The following is an 18,128-nucleotide window of genomic DNA, read 5'->3' on the forward strand; positions in this document are numbered from 1 at the left end:
CTGAGATGCTCTTACAAATTTGTTTAGTTCAGTAGGGCATTTTCTGGATAATAAACAACATCAGGGGTGTGTGGAGGAAGGCTGTAACACTGAGCTGTTGTCAAAGCTCTTACCTGCTTGCTTTGTAGAATGTCGTGTTATGAAGTCCTCTTATTCCCGATCATCTGGCATGAGGCACACTGCATCCAAAAGTCCAGGACCTTCACGTCGAAGCAAATCACCTGCCTCAGGTACTACTTCTAGGAAAAAGCTGAACACATGAAATACATGAAAGTTAGAATTTGTTTAATAGGGTGAAGAAAACTGTTGGCTCTGTCTAAAATACAAGTGCCACACTTTGTTTCCTGAGGGGAAAAGAATGTTCTTTCAGTTTGTCTCATAGATTTAATACTAATCTAAAATAAAATTTGCATTTTTCTTTTTATTTCTGGGAAGAAATATGGTTTCTATTTTTTAATTGCAGGAACAAATAATTTCAGTTTATTCACATTGAAATGATTTGTGCTAATTGTACACTTGGGATATGTTTTCAGCATGGCAATAGATTTTCTTGAAGACTATTAACTACAGGGTGGTTACGTGGTTAAATTTGTGTTCATTGAAGTAGAGTATACCCTCAAATTTTGAAATGGAAAGATTTTTTTCTATATAAGGCAAATATTGCAGGAAATACAGGACTTTGATGTTTAAAGTAAATTTAGGAGATGTACTGTAATGTTATTGCCCGTTAGCAGAGAATTTTTTTTCTTCTTCTTGTAATTTCAAGAAAGGTTCTGAACACCATGTGTTCCAACCATTGAGTCTGTTGTGCAATAAATAAAGGGAGAAACTTGGGGTTTTAAATTTTTTTTTTTTAACCTCTGCATTTAATTTCTAAATATCGTAAAACTTTAATTCTTTTTCTCTCAGACCTGGAGAAGTAGCCCTGAAATCAAAGCATTGAATATGTAAATATACGATGCTCTTTTTTGAATGTAACTGTACATGTAAACTCCCGTGTGTGTATTCAAACCTGTGACATGTTCCATATTCTCATTTCCACATCAATATTTGTTTTGCTTAATTGACACTGGTTAAAGTAATTTTATGTCTTTGGGTTCTTTCAAAGTAGAACATTTATAATCTGTTTGTAAAGGTTGAATATTTAACTGAAAAGCTTCAAAGAAGGATCACAGAAAAAATGTAGCATAAAGGACAAGTTTTGCAACTGATCTACATTTCGTGCAATTCTGTTGCCTCCAATGAGATCATGTAGAATATCTATCAACAATGAATTTTATGCAAAGTATTTATAAATCAGTGCTGCCATTTCCTTACTTATTTCTACTTGGACCTCCCTTGGTTTGGTTAATTTGAAAAATTTATCCAAATGTCTGATATTTATCCTTCTGTTTACCTGCCTTTCTTTTTCATGTAGTCTTTACTTATCTTTATTTACCCTTCTTCCTTTCATGCATGTTCAGAGCTGTTTAATAACTTCTTTCCTTAATGTCTTTTTCCTTTGTGTCAAATATATGAGTACAGTAAAGAGGGGTGGCCACTACTCCAGTGCTCATTCTTCAGCAAAATCCCCAGGTGAGCCATTACTATTATGGCTGTGTATCAGTAGTGTGTCTCCTCCCTCTCCATTTACCTGTATTCTTTTTGCTGTGTTTGTGAATATTTTCAAGCTTGAAACACACATTTTGCATTTGATGAAGCAGAGACATAATGGGTGTTGGTTTTTTTGTTGAAGTAGATTATTTGAGCAAAATAATGCGATTTACTTGTTGGACACCTGCTAATGGTGTCAAAGTTAAATTTTTAAAGGTGTAATTTGACTACAGGTAGAGAAGCATTCTGAGGAGCAACACATTTATATGTCTATTCTAAAGCTTATTATAAGAGAAAATTTCAACCAGCAAAAAAAGACAGGAGTGTTACTGAAAAAAACAGTGCAAAACCGTGTCGTAGGTTTTCATTTTATCTGCACTTTATCTCTCTTTGTTTTCTTATATTGCTTCAGGCTAAGTTCTTAAACACTGAGAAATCTCTCTGAACCTTCAGTTCAAAGGGAAAGTATCTGTGAAACAAGTAACATATAATTTGATTAGCAAATAACTGAAGACTTTGGACCCTATTAGAAGTTAACAATTGAAAGGGTATTAATAATTTTTCAGTTTTAAACATTCCAGTATGCTAAAGAACTGTAGCCTAATTGTTTAAGACTGACAGAAAAGATTTTTTTTCTGTATGTTCAAACTGGTATGCATGTGGAAAGAAACCCGAAAAGATATTATGCTTAGAGAATAGATAAAAAAATTAGGTTTGAAATGTATGTGAAATAAGCAGCAAATCAATAGGATCAGACAAGTTTTTGCCTGTACAGTTCTTGTGCCTATACAGATTGCTCATGTGGTTTTTTGAGTGGGGGGAAAAAAAAGGTGCTGCTCTATGAAATAACAGTTTTAGCTATTTAACTTCTGTCAGCAACTGAGCACCACATAGGCACTTGCTCACTCCCCCCGTGCAGCAGCATGAAGGAAGTGAATTGGAAGGATGAAAGTGAGAAAATTCATGAGTTTAATAATTGCAATAATAGTAACAACAACAGTATTGTAATGCACAGGAAAATAACAAAGAGAGAGAAATTAAACCCAAGAAAAACAAGTGATGCAAATAACCAATGGCTGGGCAGCCAGTTCCTAAGTAGCAACCCCTCTGCCAAAATTCCCCCTAGTTTTATTCCTGAGTGTGATACCGTATGGTCTGCAGTACTCCTTGGGTCAGTCAGGGTCAACTGTCTTGCCTGTGTCCCCTCCAAACACCTCGTGCACCCCCAGCCTACTCACTGGCAGGCCTTGATGCTGTGCAAGCCCTGCTCAGCAATAACAAAACCATCCCTGTATTATCAACACTTTCCAGCAAAAACAGCCCTGTGCTGGCTCTGTGAAGAAAATTAACTCTACTCCAGCCAAAACCAACACAAGCAGTGCGGACTCCCTATAAATGCAAAACTTTTACATCTACACAGGGCCAATTCCAGCTTTTTCTGTGGTTGCAGTTTTGTACCAACTCACACGCAGTGGATCTCAGAAGACATTGGCAAAGAGGAATCTACAGATGCCTCTTTTCAGTAGCATCCTCAGCAGAATGAACCATGTGTTGTAAACTTATAAAAGGACAAAATTTGGAAGGGACCTCTGGATGTCATCTAGTCACATCCCTGGCTCAGAACACCACCCTTGTCCACCAAGCATTGCTAAGATATTAGCAAAGAGCTACAGTACTGTCAGTGTAGGCTGGGATGTTCTCCCTCAGACTGTTTTGAGAGGAAAGAACATTATGTTAACCAGCCAGTTTCACTGGTACAGTTTAGTGTTTCTGTCAATGTTTAAGAGAATGGAAGTGACTTAGAGACAAAGAAGGATGCCTTGTAGTGTAGACCTTAATGGTCATGTTCAGGAAATAGTTACATTTCTGTGAACCATATAAAAGAATTTGTGAACAAATGAAAATCTTTTCCTCCTGTAGTAATTTGGAAGCAAACTCTTCTACTGAAGTATCTCATTTTTGGTTATGCAGAAAACGGGATTCAGTAGCTCTTTTCGTTGTTGTACTTGCAAATTCTTTATAAAACAGGGATGTATTGATGTGCCAGGTTTCAAAAAGATTATCCAAAACAAAGTGATGAAGTGTGCAGGAGGGATGTATACTCTTAAATACTTTCAGCTTCTTAGAAAAACCCACTTAAGTAACTCGCCTGTTGTTCTTACAGGCAATCCTTGTTAAAGTCAAGACAAAAATATCCTAGACACACTGAATATTTTTAGGAGAAAGTACTAGTCCTGCAACAGAAGTGAGAATGTAAATCCAAGTTACCAGACTTCAAGATAGACTTATTCTGTAGCTAAATGCTAATTAGTTATATCTTAACATCATACACCAGAGAAAGATTTTTGGGAAAAACAGGGATTTGTGGAAGTTGCAATGCAGTCAGCCTGGCCCTCTGGCAGATGGACTACCCAGGTCATAAAAATAGTCCTTGGAGGGCATCTTCAACACTCAGAGAATGTTAAAGTACTAGGTCAGTAGACACTTGTAAAATAAATCCAATAGCACTGTTTAAGAAGTGATGCATAACCTATGACAGAATATTTGCAGGTGTATCTGTTAATTAATTTGAAGCTAAGTTTTTATTTACCAGAGTTGTTTTTCTTCATGAATAAATAATTCATCACTGTGAATCAGCTATGAAACATTTCTAGCTCTTAAATTTCTGCCTATTATTTTTCTCTCCCACAGAAAATGAGGTTCAGTTAGAAAGGAAATAATGTCTCATCATATAACGTTGCATCATATTTGTGTATGGTGGACAGTGTGCTATTCTGTCTGCATAATGAAATTTTTCAGTTTATTCTTTTCAGAAAAATACAAGGACTGACCTAAGTTATATTCAAGTCACCAAAGAGATAACAAGGCCTGTCTGGAAAACTGGACTTAAAATAAATGAACTCTTTAAGTCAAAGGGAGAGGAAGTGTATGTTTTCACAGACACTTGTACTTATTGGAAGTTCAGAAATAACCTGCAACTTTTCCCTTGTTGAGGTTTTTCCCCGTAAATCCGTATTTTTTCTGAACTAATGCTGAAGTTCTTTATAATCCAAACAGTTCATACTTGTTTGGTTTTTTTCTTGGAAGAAAAACAAACAACTTGTGTTCTGTGAAACATTCTACCTAGAAATGAAACATTCTACCTAGAAAGTAGAGTGTTGATCCAAAATGAATAGAAGGAGGGTCAAACGTCTTTAGCATTTTTTCTATACAGATTTTATTGTGTGATTTTACAATAAATTGTGTAATTTTTAAAGGCTGTGGCTGTTATTTACCCAAAACTCTTGCACTGGCAAAGGACAGAATAGGCCTTTCTAATCTCTGGAATGAAAATGCAATATTTGTGTGTCTTTTTGAACCCACATCTATCCACATGAATTTTTTGGGGTGTAGTTGTGTGACATGCAAGTCTGTAATTTATTCCCAAATGCTGAGGAGTCTTTTTTGAGGAGGTCTTTGTATGCAGACTTGAGAGATAAGTTGTTAAGAGAAGTATGTTATGTCTAAAATCAAGTTACAGTTTCTGCATTTTATTAATCTGTTCTTCCATTTGTTTGCTTTTATTGCTTTCACCAGTTAATGGAACCCCAAGCAGTCAATTATCTACCCCAAAATCTACAAAGTCCTCCAGTTCTTCACCAACAAGCCCAGGCAGCTTTCGTGGACTCAAGGTAAAAAGAAAAGAACTGTAGAAACCCCTACATTCCATTAATCATTGAATGTATTCAGTGGCGCTGAAGGGGAAAAAAAAACGGAAAAAGGAAAAAGTTATAATTTTGTAGGGTAGCCTTGCTAGTATAATTTTTGCTAGTATGAAATGGAGAATAGATTTGAAGTAAGATTTTTGACTTCTGTTTGGTTAGCAGGGTTTGAACACTCAGCTTAGGAAAGGCGGAAGGTGGTGGTGGCTTGAATATGCCAATTTACCCTCCAAATTTTCCATTGTTCCATGGACTGTGGAAATCCTCCAAGTAATTTATATTCCTTCAGCCTATATAAATGTAGTATCCTCTTTTCAATGCCTTGTAGTATTGTAACGTTGCCTAAATTTCATCTGAAGCATCCTTCTTCATCTATGGCACACAATTTCACCCTTTAATGCAGTCTCCTTGTCTGAAAGCATTTGAGGAGTTCCTTTGGGAGCAGCCTCATGTCTGCCAGATTTTTCTGTGTTGCACTGAGAGAATTCCCTTCCTCTCCCACTTAAAAACTGGTGACATTTACAGTTCTTGGAGGCTGCTCTGTGCCTTTCGCTCAGTAAAATAAAAAGAACAGCCTGAGGCACAGTTGAGCATCTTTTTTGCTGCATTTGTGCAGTTGTCCTTTCAAGGAGAATTTTCTTATGGAATCATCAATTGCAACCTTTCTTAAAGCAGCCTGGATGGTTTGCACTGATTATTCTCATCAAGTAATAGCTCCTATTGGTGACCTCCTGTCTGTGAAGAGGCTGCATAATTCTGTGGAAAACTGTTTTCGCAGTTAGGAGACTGGCTAAAGGACGTGATTTGAATAGTACTTAGATTTGGGTTTTGACATGCTAATTGTTATCAAGTCTTTGTTTTGCAAGGAGTAATGCCACCGGTTTCTGCCAGGCTTCTGTGATAATTCTGACAAAAGATTTTATTTAATTAATTTATTTAGTATTTGTTTTAATTTATTTGTTTAGTTTTTTAATTTTTTTTTGTTTAATTATGTTTGAAGTCATTTGGTTCATTGCGGTAATTTACTGTTGAGCTCTGTCTTTATGTCGTTGTCCTGTACCATCCCATAGCTACTCTTTATCCAAAGCAGCATAGTTTAGCCTTTCTCCTGTAAAGCATTTCCGAGAGCAGTAATAGTTCTGACACTGGGAATTAGAGCTGTGTGTCTTAAAAGTTTATCTGGACAGCTCCGCAGTAGAGCTTACAGTAGAGGACACCAAAATCATCGGGCTTAGACTCTCATCTAGTCTGCACTATATTTAACAAATGCTCTTTTGTCTGTCTTTAATGAAATTACAAGTTTAGAAACTAGATAATTTGCTTCGTTTTTTCCACTGCTGTCCTGTCTGCTTTTAGCCGATTAAAGGTCCATTAAGACAGAGATAATTCTGATAGCAACAAACAATTCTCACTAAAGTGGACATGTCCTTTTTCCCCTTCACTGTCTGTTTCACTCAAGTAGGCTGTTGTACTTTTTCAATTTGGAATTTAATTGATGCTGGATACTAATGGGTTTTTGTGTCAAATAATTCATCCCCATACAACCAAAGAAAACAGCAAAACCAAATTAAGCATTTCAGACCTGATGTGTTACTGAAGTAGTGAGTACCTCTTGGTTTATTCCATTAGGATGCATCTGTTCAGTAGGAGTATCCCAACTGTGCTCCTGAAACTAAAAGATAGGGAATGTTATCTAGTGAATCACAGGGTAAATTCCAAAAGGATCAAGTGTGCTGGTCAGTCACACTTGTTTCTTGATTATGTTCTAGTAGGAGTGTCTCTTTTGGGGAAGCATCAATATAAAAAAAACAGATTCTTTAAAGAAACCTTTTTTTTTTTTTTGTAGAATTGGTTTTGGTTAGACTGATGAGGAAAACAGAGAAAGCAGGGAACAATTTTATTATTTTGAGGTTGCTGCTTTTTCCCTATTGTTAAGTAATTCCTTGTTGCCAAGACTGCATTGCTGCAAAGACAAACAGTTTGGCTTCCTGCAGTTGTATAAAGAAGGCACCATCACTACAGCTGAATGAAAATGTAGATATACATCCCATGGCAGAGAGTGACAGAATAAAGTGTATTTAAGAGTTTTCTGGCTTTGGGAATACAATATTTTGAGTGGTTTGTTGTGTAGGAATCATATATGTTTGGTTTTGTAGAAGATGAAACAGCAGCACTTAGTGGTTTTATAGGAGCTTGAGGCAGCAGAAAAAAGGGAACGAATCAGGGTTGACGTTTCTACCTGTAAAGAGCAGAGCATCAGAGCAGCTGCACATGAACTGTACTTTAAAAACTGCTTTATTTGAAAAACCAGAGCTTTTTATTTTTTAAAATAAAATATTTTACTGTAGATTAGAACCTAGCTAAGCTTTTTGTAGATTGACAGTCAACGTAGAGCTTAAGTGATAGTGCTAAACATCAAGGCAGTCAGGTTGCAAAAGATACTGATTGCAGCAGCAATTTTTCTTAGTCTCAGGCATGGAGTCCTACATCATATTCTCTGAATGCCATTTTTCCTTCAAACTGAAGTCTCTTCAGTCCCCAAGGATTCCTTCTGCTTCACAACACTTTATAAGAAGAAGTGCTCTGTTCAGGCACAGAAAGTTCCGCTCAGGAAACATTCCTCATGAACAGCTTATCTTCAAAGAAAAGGGCTTTCCTTCTGTCCTTTTTAGCTCTTCCAGCCAAAGTGCCCTTGTGCTATTAATTGCTCAGTACATACAGCAAGCCAGTTTGATATCCAGCCTTTGCAGAGGGTTTCTTCAAGGTGAAGATTTAGATATAAAAGTTAACAAGTATGGGCATGAAGTAAATGACTACTCTGTAAATATTCTTCTTTGACAAAATGTACCTAGTTTCTGGTTCTTCTATTAAATTTCCGTAGAGATGAAATCTAGTTCGTGGATTAAGAAATAATGGTAATAGAGAAACTGACTGAGAGGAGTCCTTTTGCTGTTCTGTGGGCAAGTGACAACTGAAAGGTTTAATGTTTTTCTCTGGTTCTAAGTGTGCATTTTAATGCAATGGTGTTAGGGTTAATTTCACTCTTAGCTCTTCTACTGCATCTGTTACTATGCACAGTTTGTGCCATAAAAATCATCCAGAGACTAGATTAAATTTAATATTTTGGAAAGTGGTGTCATAATTTCCTTGCGCTTACTTGGGTCTACTTTATTGTCCCCTCTTGAAATTAAGTACCACAGTGTCTTGTAATCTTTTTTAAAAAGAAAATAAAATTGTACAAATAAAGAAGCTTTACAGTTGAGGCCTTTCTTAGAATCCCAATTGTGTTAAGTATCATTGTATTTGAATTTGTCTCTTAGTATTATTTTTGCAATTGATTGGCCAAATGACCGAAGTGAAAGGGCATTACAGCCTGATCCAACAAATAACTTAAGTATGCTTAACTTTCAGCTATTGTGTAGACCCTTTTACTTCAATGAGGATGTTAATGTACTTAAAGTTAAACATGTGCTTAAGTGATTTGAAGGATTAGTGCCTATCTTCATCAAGGTTTTTAATCTCCTCAATTTTGTACACATGTGCTTTGTGGGTAGTTGCATGTTAAGAATATTTACATGCGATTATCCCGCCTAGTGACGAAGGTGCCATAGCGGTTCATAGAGGGACTCTTTAAGTGGTGCATTTGTTACATTTACAATTCAGCATCTTTTTTACCCTTGCAGTGGAGGAAAAGAGTTGGCTAATTTGTGCTGGTAGGGAAACTGAGATATTGCACTTATTAGTCAAGTCCCTTCACCGTTCTCATCAGTTGGCTACATGGTTTATATAATATGATGCCACTCAAAAATATCTCTAGAAAAAGGGTAATTCTTTCTCTGGTTCTTCAGAATAGTGCAACAAAGTGCATGATATATCTATATGCCCTACCATATATGCTCACATTAATGGAGGCATAATCACTACGTTCTAATTGGCTATTGTATTTTTAAAAGTAGCTTCTCAGTATAGTTGGGTTACTACAGTGTTTAAGTATTGCTTAAAAAATACAAAGTTTCTGTCTTACAGATTATGTTGCTGTTAATCATTATAATAATAAATACTACCAACATCTCAATGAAATACTGATTATATAAATGTTTTGTTTCCGTTTGGAATATGTCTTAGCCCTTTCCTCCTGCAGCCTGTCAGGATGAATTACAGTGACACTACCAAAGTGTCCCCAGATTTCAGAGAATACTTGCACAGTTAATTCAGTTTCACTAAAATATTCATAGTCTACAGTTAGGTTCCTCACCAGTTTGAATGTTTTCATAAAGACAAAGCTGCTTGGAGAATACCAAAGAGTTTTTCTGAAGGTGTGAGAGTTCACATTCCTTTCTTAGCCTTCAGATGAAAGATTACCATAGCAATGTTTGCTCAGAACTCAAGGAGAGGTTAGCAGTAATAGACTTACTTTTTTTAAGTTTGGCTAGATGAACTTGGAGGGTATTACAATAATAATGTTTGTGTCGGTGTCCCATGTTTCTGTCTGCATTTTTCCAGACACAAGGATGTGGGTCTGCATACATATGTGTGTGTACCTTACAGTTCAGTCTCTTCAGCACTTCATGAATGTGTGCAGGACAATGTATACAGGAGCTCTGTATGCCTGGCAACCTGGTGGCTAAAGTCCTTAATTTCTCTCTAGACATGAAAGAAGGACAGACACAGGAAGCATTTAGATGGATGCTCTAGAAACCACCGTCCCATTTAGCTGCCAAGGAGTTAGGTATTTCCTCTGATATGAAAAAAATACCCAAAGGTTTCCACAAACATTTGTGTCATGGGTAATACTTTAATCCAGAGTGCAAAGATTTGCCAACTAAGGTACCATTCCACTTCAGAAGAATATGGTTTTATATTTGTGAATCCTTCCTCACACTCTCATGAGACAAAAAATAAAATCCCACCACATGTGGAGTTGTGGCAGAGCTAGGGTTAAACCTGCCATTTCACATTCTGATCTAACACCTCAGCCACAACAGCAGCAATAATTTTTTTTTTTTTTATTCCTTTTAACTTTTTTCCTGTTAGCGTTTGCTTTCTTGTAAATACTGTGGTAAGAAGGAATATGCCCCGTCATGCTCTGCCCTGATTACAAGACTGAAGGAAGTTGGAAATACGGGCTAGATATTCCCATGTATTGTCACTCACTGAATACCCAAAATAGATTACTAATATTTTAGGCTGATGACTAATACTTTGCAGTGAGTGATCTGTTCTGTTAGCTCTGCTTCATCCTTGAAGAAAATGTGACTGGTTATAAAACTGACTCATGATTTTGCACAAATGTCATTTAACCCAAATGTCCTTGTTCCTGATCCTTGTTAAATAAATAGATAACTCGGAAAGGCAGCAGCATTAACATAGCCTAGTTTTAAGTTATTATCAAGAAGCAGAGTAGTAACTGACTGCTTGCTGTTTGATGCTACTCCTGTGCCAAATGCTAGTAAACTTCATTGTTTTAGAGGCTCTGCAAAATTAAGTTGTACAGCTTATAGTGTTACTGTACCTTTAGCTGATTTGGCAGCTCAGCTGCCATTAGAAACTTAAGCATTCATTAGCATTTCATGAACCTTTAGACAATATCCCTATCTGTCAGTTCAGTTCTTTCACTGACAATAGTGTTAATGATTTAAAATATTCAGCAGTGTAACCAGACAATGTCAGCTAAAACGGAAAATGCTGCATTTGCATTCCTGGTGTCATGCAAAGCCATTTCAACAGACACTGAGCTTAAGGCAGAGAAGCATTTTAATCCTTTATGTGGTGAGTGGTGCGCTACTATAATAGCCCATGAAGAAAACAAGATATGGAACTTCACAGAACAGCAAGAAATTTTACGTAGAAGAGGGGGAATGATCTAAAATGTATTTTAATTTTATGAAGTATATATAACTGTAATGGGAGAACTTATGAAAGTGGTGCACAGAACACAGCCAGTACATTTTACTATTTATGGCATTCATTCCTATGACTCCACCCCTTTTTAAAATAAAAATTTATTACTGTGTCTGTCCCTGGGCAGTATGACAGGATGACTATAAGTAGATTCGTGAAGATTCAGATGAAGTACCAATTAAGTTTTTAGTGCAGGAAAATTAGTTTTCTTCAGCTGTCATGCTCCAAAATAATTTAGATATTTGTTTTTTACAGTGTCGTAGTTACTAAAACTGAATCTGTGTCTGGATGCGTATCACACATCTAATTTGAAGTGCTTGTAGATGTGATAAATCTTCACATGTACAGTAACCTAAAATACAGCCCGATAGATTAGTAAGTAAATATGATTATCATAGATGTACCTGGCCACCTATGCCAAAATTTGCTTCTTTAAATGAAAACTGGTAGGGCCATGCAAACATTTCTTTATTACCTTCCTAGCGTGTTACACTGCTACTCTAAAGGGAGCAGATATGGATAGAGTTCTGGTAGGGAAACCTCAGACAGTGCCATCTCTGAAGAGATGTGTTAGACTGCAGCATGGCAGCACGTGATTGCTGCACTGACCTCTTGATGTTTGTCTGGAGGTGGCTGCCTCAGCTGACATGAAAACATGCGCAGAGTTTGTTGTCATGATCTTGCGTAGAATGAGGAGGGAATGTTGGCTCCACACAACTGACTGTTATGTATAGTTGGAAGTAGGTGCAGCTGGAAGGAATTTTCTTTGCTTTTTACTCAAATGTGTTCAACTACTTATCTAAATTGGGACTGAATCTTAAATTGGTGTAAGTGATGGTGTATTCTTATGATGATGAGGAAACAAGAATAAAAATACAATGGGAGTAAAAAGTGAACTGATTGGTTATAGGTGTTTTTAGGGTGGTTTTTTTCAACTTTACTGCTTTCTTATATGACTCTTTCTTGTGATTACTATCAGAAATAAAAAGTTCTTGTGTATATCCATAGATTTCTCCACATGGTGGATCTTCTTCCAATGTGAATGGTGTACCTGAATCACTCCGTTGCCAGAGTCCTGAAGGTAGGACACCAGTAATTGCTAACAGTCCTTGCAAAAATTATGTTGTAGGTGACAGTTGGTTTAGCACTTTTAGGTGGTTCCCGATGACTCCAAATCCTTTTCTGTTCTGAGACGTTTGATACCTTGTCGACAAACTTATCTTAGAAAAATTGTTATCACATTTTATACATCAAGGCAGTAAAGATAGGAAACAAATTTTGTAAATTTTTTTGTCAAGTGGTAGCATATTAGTGGACTGTGCTCTTCAGTAGTGACTGTTAGAAATTTGATTTTGACCTGCAGTATCAACCAGAAATGTGTTTGGGGCTGGACTGAAAGAGGAGTCCTCCTTAAAAGAGCTGATTGTACTTCAGCTAGAACCACTGACCTATCAACTGACCATAGCTAAACTTAACCTTTAATTCCTTATCTCTTTAAAGCAATGTTAATTATTTTTAATTATTTTTAAATTTCATTTTAGAGTTGGGTTTTTTTATTTTAAAAATACTGAAATAAGTACCTACCAACATTCCTTGCACTTTGCATGTTTCAGCAGCAGCCAGAGGAACTTGAAGGAAATCAGCAGATAAAACTTTTTGGGTCTTTTACATGCATTGCAGATGAATTTTATTTGCATTTTTACATTGAGTTTGCAAAAAGGTACTTCAAAAAAGTAATTCGAGCTCAGAAAATTTTAGACTAAGAACTTCTGACTGCATTCATTACTTTTAGAATATGCCTATATAAAACCATAGTAAGAATTGATTTGTGTGTGAAAAGGTCAAACAACTTTGGCTTTATCTTGTTCTTTCTTATGTTTGAGATAAAACCGAGGGAATAAGCAGTGAAGAAAACAGCTTACTTTTAAGTTTTGTTTTGCATTTGTGACTGTTCTGTATCTGTGGAACCCATTGGGGATATACTGCATCCTGCTGACACTTCAGTTTGCATTATTGACTTTTTTATTTTTTTATTTTTTACAGGCGTGAATGGAAACAAGTTCTCAGGGTCATCTACCATTCTTGAGAAGTACAAAGTGGGGAAGGTGATTGGTGATGGCAATTTTGCTGTCGTAAAGGAGTGTGTAGAAAGGTGAGCAAGGAAACTGTTCGGTACTGCTGTTTATTTTACTGGATAAAGCCCTGAGCATTAACATAATTTCTTAGAAAAATGTAAGGAGATGAAAGCAAAGAGCAGCATACCCATATGCAAAGATATGCATACACTTCAGGAGAAATAGGCATAATGAAATATGCAGAGCTTCTTATGTATTCTTCTAGCAAAGGAATATGAGAACAGCAGAGAAACATTTTTTTATCCCAAAAACTAAAGGAGATATCACCTTCTAATGGTGACTCTTAAGGAAACCCCACAGATCTTCAAGAAATCCCTCACACTACAGATGGCTGTGGGTGACAGTATGTGACATCTAAACAGTCTTTGAGAGCCCCCCCTTCTGCCTCAGCACTTCTGCTGCTCTAATGTCCCTACTGCCTGCTGCTTACATGATTTTTCACAGCTTTCAGTATACTGTGGGTAAAGCATTCTTAAAGGCATGCAGTTGTTGGCTATTAGCCTGTACTACTGGCTCCCTTGTGCTTCCTTCTTCTGTGAGATACTATGGTGAGTAGCCAGAGACTTTGCAAATAGACCCTTCAATACACCCGACCCTGAAATATTCCTGTGCCTGATTTCCCATGGGGGAGACAGGATACCTTTACAGACCTGTGCTGTATTACTGCCCTTCCTCTGAAAGCTTTGTGTCACACTGTGCTGCTAGCGCAAACATAACAGATGATTTGACTGTCGCTTTCTCAGTGTACTTTTTTAGAACCACCTTCTGCTATCTTCATCAATCTGAGAGCTATGTCAGTTTCTTAAATATTATGAGGAATTCCCAACTTGTTTGCAAATACTGGGAAAATTCAGCAAATGACTGTAAAAACCATGAAAGTTACAGAAATGGTTTCTACTATTTGATCCTCATCTTCTGGTTTTATTAAAAGGAAAGAAAGGTACTTATGAATGACAACATCTCATTCCAGAAGTGAGGTTGTACTAGCAGGTCCGTAGTTCCCTGGGTCTTCCCTCGTGCCCTTATTGTAAACTGGAATAACACTGGCAAGCTTCCAGTCAGCAGGGACCTCCCCAGACTCTTAAGACCTTTGGTATATATTTGAGCCGCGTCCTGCCATGATATTTGCTAGGTCCTTCAGTTCTCTGGGATGAATCCCATCAGGCCCCAGGGACTTGTGAGCACTCAGCTGATGCAGCTGGTCCCTGACAATTTCAGTGTCAGCAGATGGAAAGTCACCACTCCCTCTCTCGTGGTCCTCTGACTCAGGAGACTGGGCAGCCCCATGTGTATCAGTACTACTAAAGGCTGAGGCAAACAAAAAAGCATTGCATGCCTTTGCTTTATCTTAATGTCTATTAGTCAGGTGACAATCTTCAAGAAGTATGTTTTCTTTAGATCTCCCTTTGCTATTGACATACTTCAAAAAACCTCCTTGTCTGACACAACACTGACCAGTTTCAGCTCTGTTTGTGCTTTGGCCTTTCTTGTTTTCTCCCTGCAAATATGACCCACAGATCTATAATCTTTCTGTGGAGCCTGACCTTGCTTCCAAAGATCGTACAACTTCTTTTTCCTCTTGATTACCATGAGGAATTCCTTGTTCAGCCAAGCTGGTCTTCTGCCCTGCTTGCTTGACTTAGAACACAATGGAATTTCCCACTCCTGTGCTTCTGAAAGGTGGTTCTTAAAAACTGACCAGGAATTGATCCTCAAAAGAAGATACAGGGTACTCTGATAAAAGAACTCTCTGAATAACTTGGTTTGCTTTCTTGAAATCCAGCGAAGCAACACTGCTGTCCTTTTCTCTCATTACACCAAAAATTTTAAACTCAACCATTTGATGATCACTATCGCCAAGACAGACACCTGCCATTACATCCCCATGAGTCCTTCTCTGTTCACAAATAGCAAGTCTAGGAGGGCATCTTGCCTAGTTGGCTCACTAAATACCTGTGACAAGAAATTATCTCCTACAAACCTCAAGAATTTCCAAGACCTGTTTTCACAGCACTATGATATTCCCACTTAATGTTTGGGAAGTTGAAATCTCCCATAAGGACAGGGTCTCCACAGTAATTTCTCATCTTCACCTACAGAATAACTCAACAGTGCTTACATCCCAACTGGGTGATCCAGTAGCAGATTACCACTACACCATGTCCTTTGTTTACCATTGCACCCAGAAGCTCTCAACCACATCATCACTGACTGTAAGGGCTGTGCAGTGAAACCTCTCCCTTATATATAGTGTAATACCTCTACCTTGCTGCCCTGCCTATCCCTCCTAAACAGGCTCCTGCCTTCCATCCCAGCACTCCAGCTGTGGGACTCATTCCACCAGGTCTCAAGAACAGCAATGATATTGTGGCTCTGAGATCTGACCAACACTTCCAGTTCATCCCGTTTGTTTCCCATACTGTGTGTATTGGTGTGCAAGTATTTCAGATACACTCCTGAGCTCTTCATGCTCCTGGGAGCAGTGCAAATGTTCCCATTGGCATTGCCATCCTTAGGTGATGTCATCCCAACCCTTGGCTTACCTGCTGCAATCCTGTTAGCATCCCCTTCCCCATCAAGTCTAGTTTAAAGCTCTCTCAATCAGCTCCCCCAGAAATGCCCAAAGATGCATTTTCCCCACTGGGGCAGGTGGATCCCCTCAGGTCCCAGCATACCTTGTGCCTCAAAGGTTCTTCCGTGGTTTAAAATCCCAAGGTTTCAGCTCAAGCACAAGATGAATGATGCTTCACAGTGTTTTCTCATGCACCCTGAAGCTGGCCACACATCCTTTGTTATTTATAGAGTGAACAACATTCATGAAAGCTAGCAGATTAAAAGCATCAGCTTACATAATATATTATTGTCAGAAATATCAACTGTGCGTTTTGGAAATCGCTTAAGTTCCACTGGAAATGGGACAAGGGGTGGTAGGTCACTGGGGTTTCAAAATGTCATCTGTGATTTTTGGAATGAGGAAACTGGACTAGAAAAACAACCTTCCAATTGTAAAAACAAAAAGAAAAAAAAAGGCAAAATTAAACTTAATGTCTAGTTTTGTATGTGACTGAATCTTTAGCGAAACATTAAATGAATTTTATATAAAATAAATACACAACCGTAATTGCTAATAATAAGAGTGAAAGAGGAAAGGCCAACCATAAATGCTTCTCTTTTAATTCCTATTAAATCTACTTAATTTCTCATAGTGTTTTGCTAAGAAGCCTTAGTTGTGGAGCTAGGATCCCATTATACCAGCTGTTCTACAAAAAGAATAAGGGGGTCTCTTTTGTAAAGAGTGCCTATATGTCTGTATATAAAGACATAATTCAACAGATGGGCACTGACAGCTCGACAGAAGAATACCAGAAACCTGTCAGACAGTGCTGGTGTATGATGCACTGTGTTATTAGCACAGAAATTATGTGGATTATATCCAGGGTTTTTTCTTAGGTAGAGGACATTTGCAGAAGGAAGTTGGTTGATGAATTGGCTTTGTGAATTTTAACTCCTGTTTTCTCACAACATAAGTGCCAAAGGTTTACTAAGTGGATTTTGCTGATCAGTTGTTTGAAGGCTTTCAGATATAATTTATAGTATAATGCACAAATTGTGATTCTGAATTACATGCTGTATTCACAGTAGATTTTACATTGTGCCTGTAATATGAGAGGATGGCATTTCACAGATACCATTTAGATAAGGCTTCTGTCTAAAGACCAAATCCGGTTGTAACTATGACAACCTTGCAGCTACAGCTGCACTTTTCAGGGAAGAGATTCCCTGCTGCATTTTTTCAGTAATGCATATATCAAATATTAGATGTTAATTCAGTTATTTTTTCTGTAAGGTACTGATTTGGACTAGTTGAATCTAATGCCAAAAACATAGTGAAAATTACCCTTGAAGTGTAGAAACATGCCTGACTTTTGCTTTTGTAACTACCTTCTGCTTTTGCCGAACATGCCAGTGGTGTTCTGATGCAACCTGGAGTCTTTAGGCATTGGCACAATACAAAACAGTAGCAACAAGGTCTTAAGGCATTTTCTTTCTTATGTTCATCATTAATATAAGTAGTAATTTCTTCTTAGTTTAAAAAAAAATTACACTGTGTTTCTTTTTTCTCTCATTTTCTCCCCTTCTGGAGAAATGGAGATTTTTATTGCTTAAAGGGACGATTCACAAACAAGAGCTCCTTTCTGTGAGAGTACTTACCAAAAACAGCAATCCTTTTTACTTTGTATATAACCACCCTCTTAAAATCAGGACTTTAGATGACTGCTGTAGAATTCAACAAAATGCTTAAAAAAAAGTAAATAAAGGAATAACAAAATACAAAAGCTCAAAATCACTACCTAATAGATTCTACAGGATTTTAGACTACTCTGTAATGAACTGTGGGGTTTTAGCTCTGCTGAATCTTATTGAATTTTTTTACTAGGATATCAGTCTTTCTTCTGCTCACTTACACATACATGTGTATGATTTTTTTCTTTAAAGCTTACCAGTTGAACAAAGCTAAGTAGAAGGCTGAAGGCAAATTTTGCGTGTTGCATTAAGGAAGTAACAGAATCGTGCCTGGTCACAAAGCATAAATTGCAGCTGGATCCTGGAATTAATACACCAAGTGAGCCAGGTTGTGGTAGTCAGGGAAACAGCAGGCACAAATGCTGCTGAGAAAACAAAAACCAAAATCAAGCCCATTCTGTGAATTTTCTGTCAGCAATCTCGGTGGGTCACGACATTCTGTTATGACGACATATTTACAGATAATGCCACAATTTGTTGGTCGGTTTCTAAT

General features: G+C 37.4%; 1 protein-coding gene across 7 annotated transcripts in view; it reads left to right on the top strand.

Moving 5' to 3' along the window:
- The window catches only part of DCLK2 (doublecortin like kinase 2), an 82,824-nt gene that overhangs the window by 44,395 nt on the left and 20,301 nt on the right, over nucleotides 1–18,128 (top strand). For 4 of the 7 annotated variants that reach the window (XR_003529209.1, XM_027652714.1, XM_027652717.1 and 1 more), the window contains exons 4-8: nucleotides 129–230; nucleotides 1,525–1,575; nucleotides 5,170–5,264; nucleotides 12,204–12,276; nucleotides 13,239–13,347. Coding sequence is in view for 4 of the 7 variants with exons in the window: in XM_027652714.1 (XP_027508515.1) it covers nucleotides 129–230; nucleotides 1,525–1,575; nucleotides 5,170–5,264; nucleotides 12,204–12,276; nucleotides 13,239–13,347 (430 nt within the window). In the remaining 3 variants the exon portion in view is untranslated. Of the gene's footprint in view, nucleotides 1–128; nucleotides 231–1,524; nucleotides 1,576–5,169; nucleotides 5,265–9,419; nucleotides 9,611–12,203; nucleotides 12,277–13,238; nucleotides 13,348–18,128 lie in introns of those variants that run through there. The other 3 variants (XR_003529210.1, XM_027652715.1, XR_003529211.1) reach the window with 2 other exon arrangements.

Source organism: Corapipo altera, unplaced genomic scaffold (assembly GCF_003945725.1).
Source record: "Corapipo altera isolate COAL_440 unplaced genomic scaffold, ASM394572v1 69, whole genome shotgun sequence".
NCBI lineage: Eukaryota > Metazoa > Chordata > Aves > Passeriformes > Pipridae > Corapipo > Corapipo altera.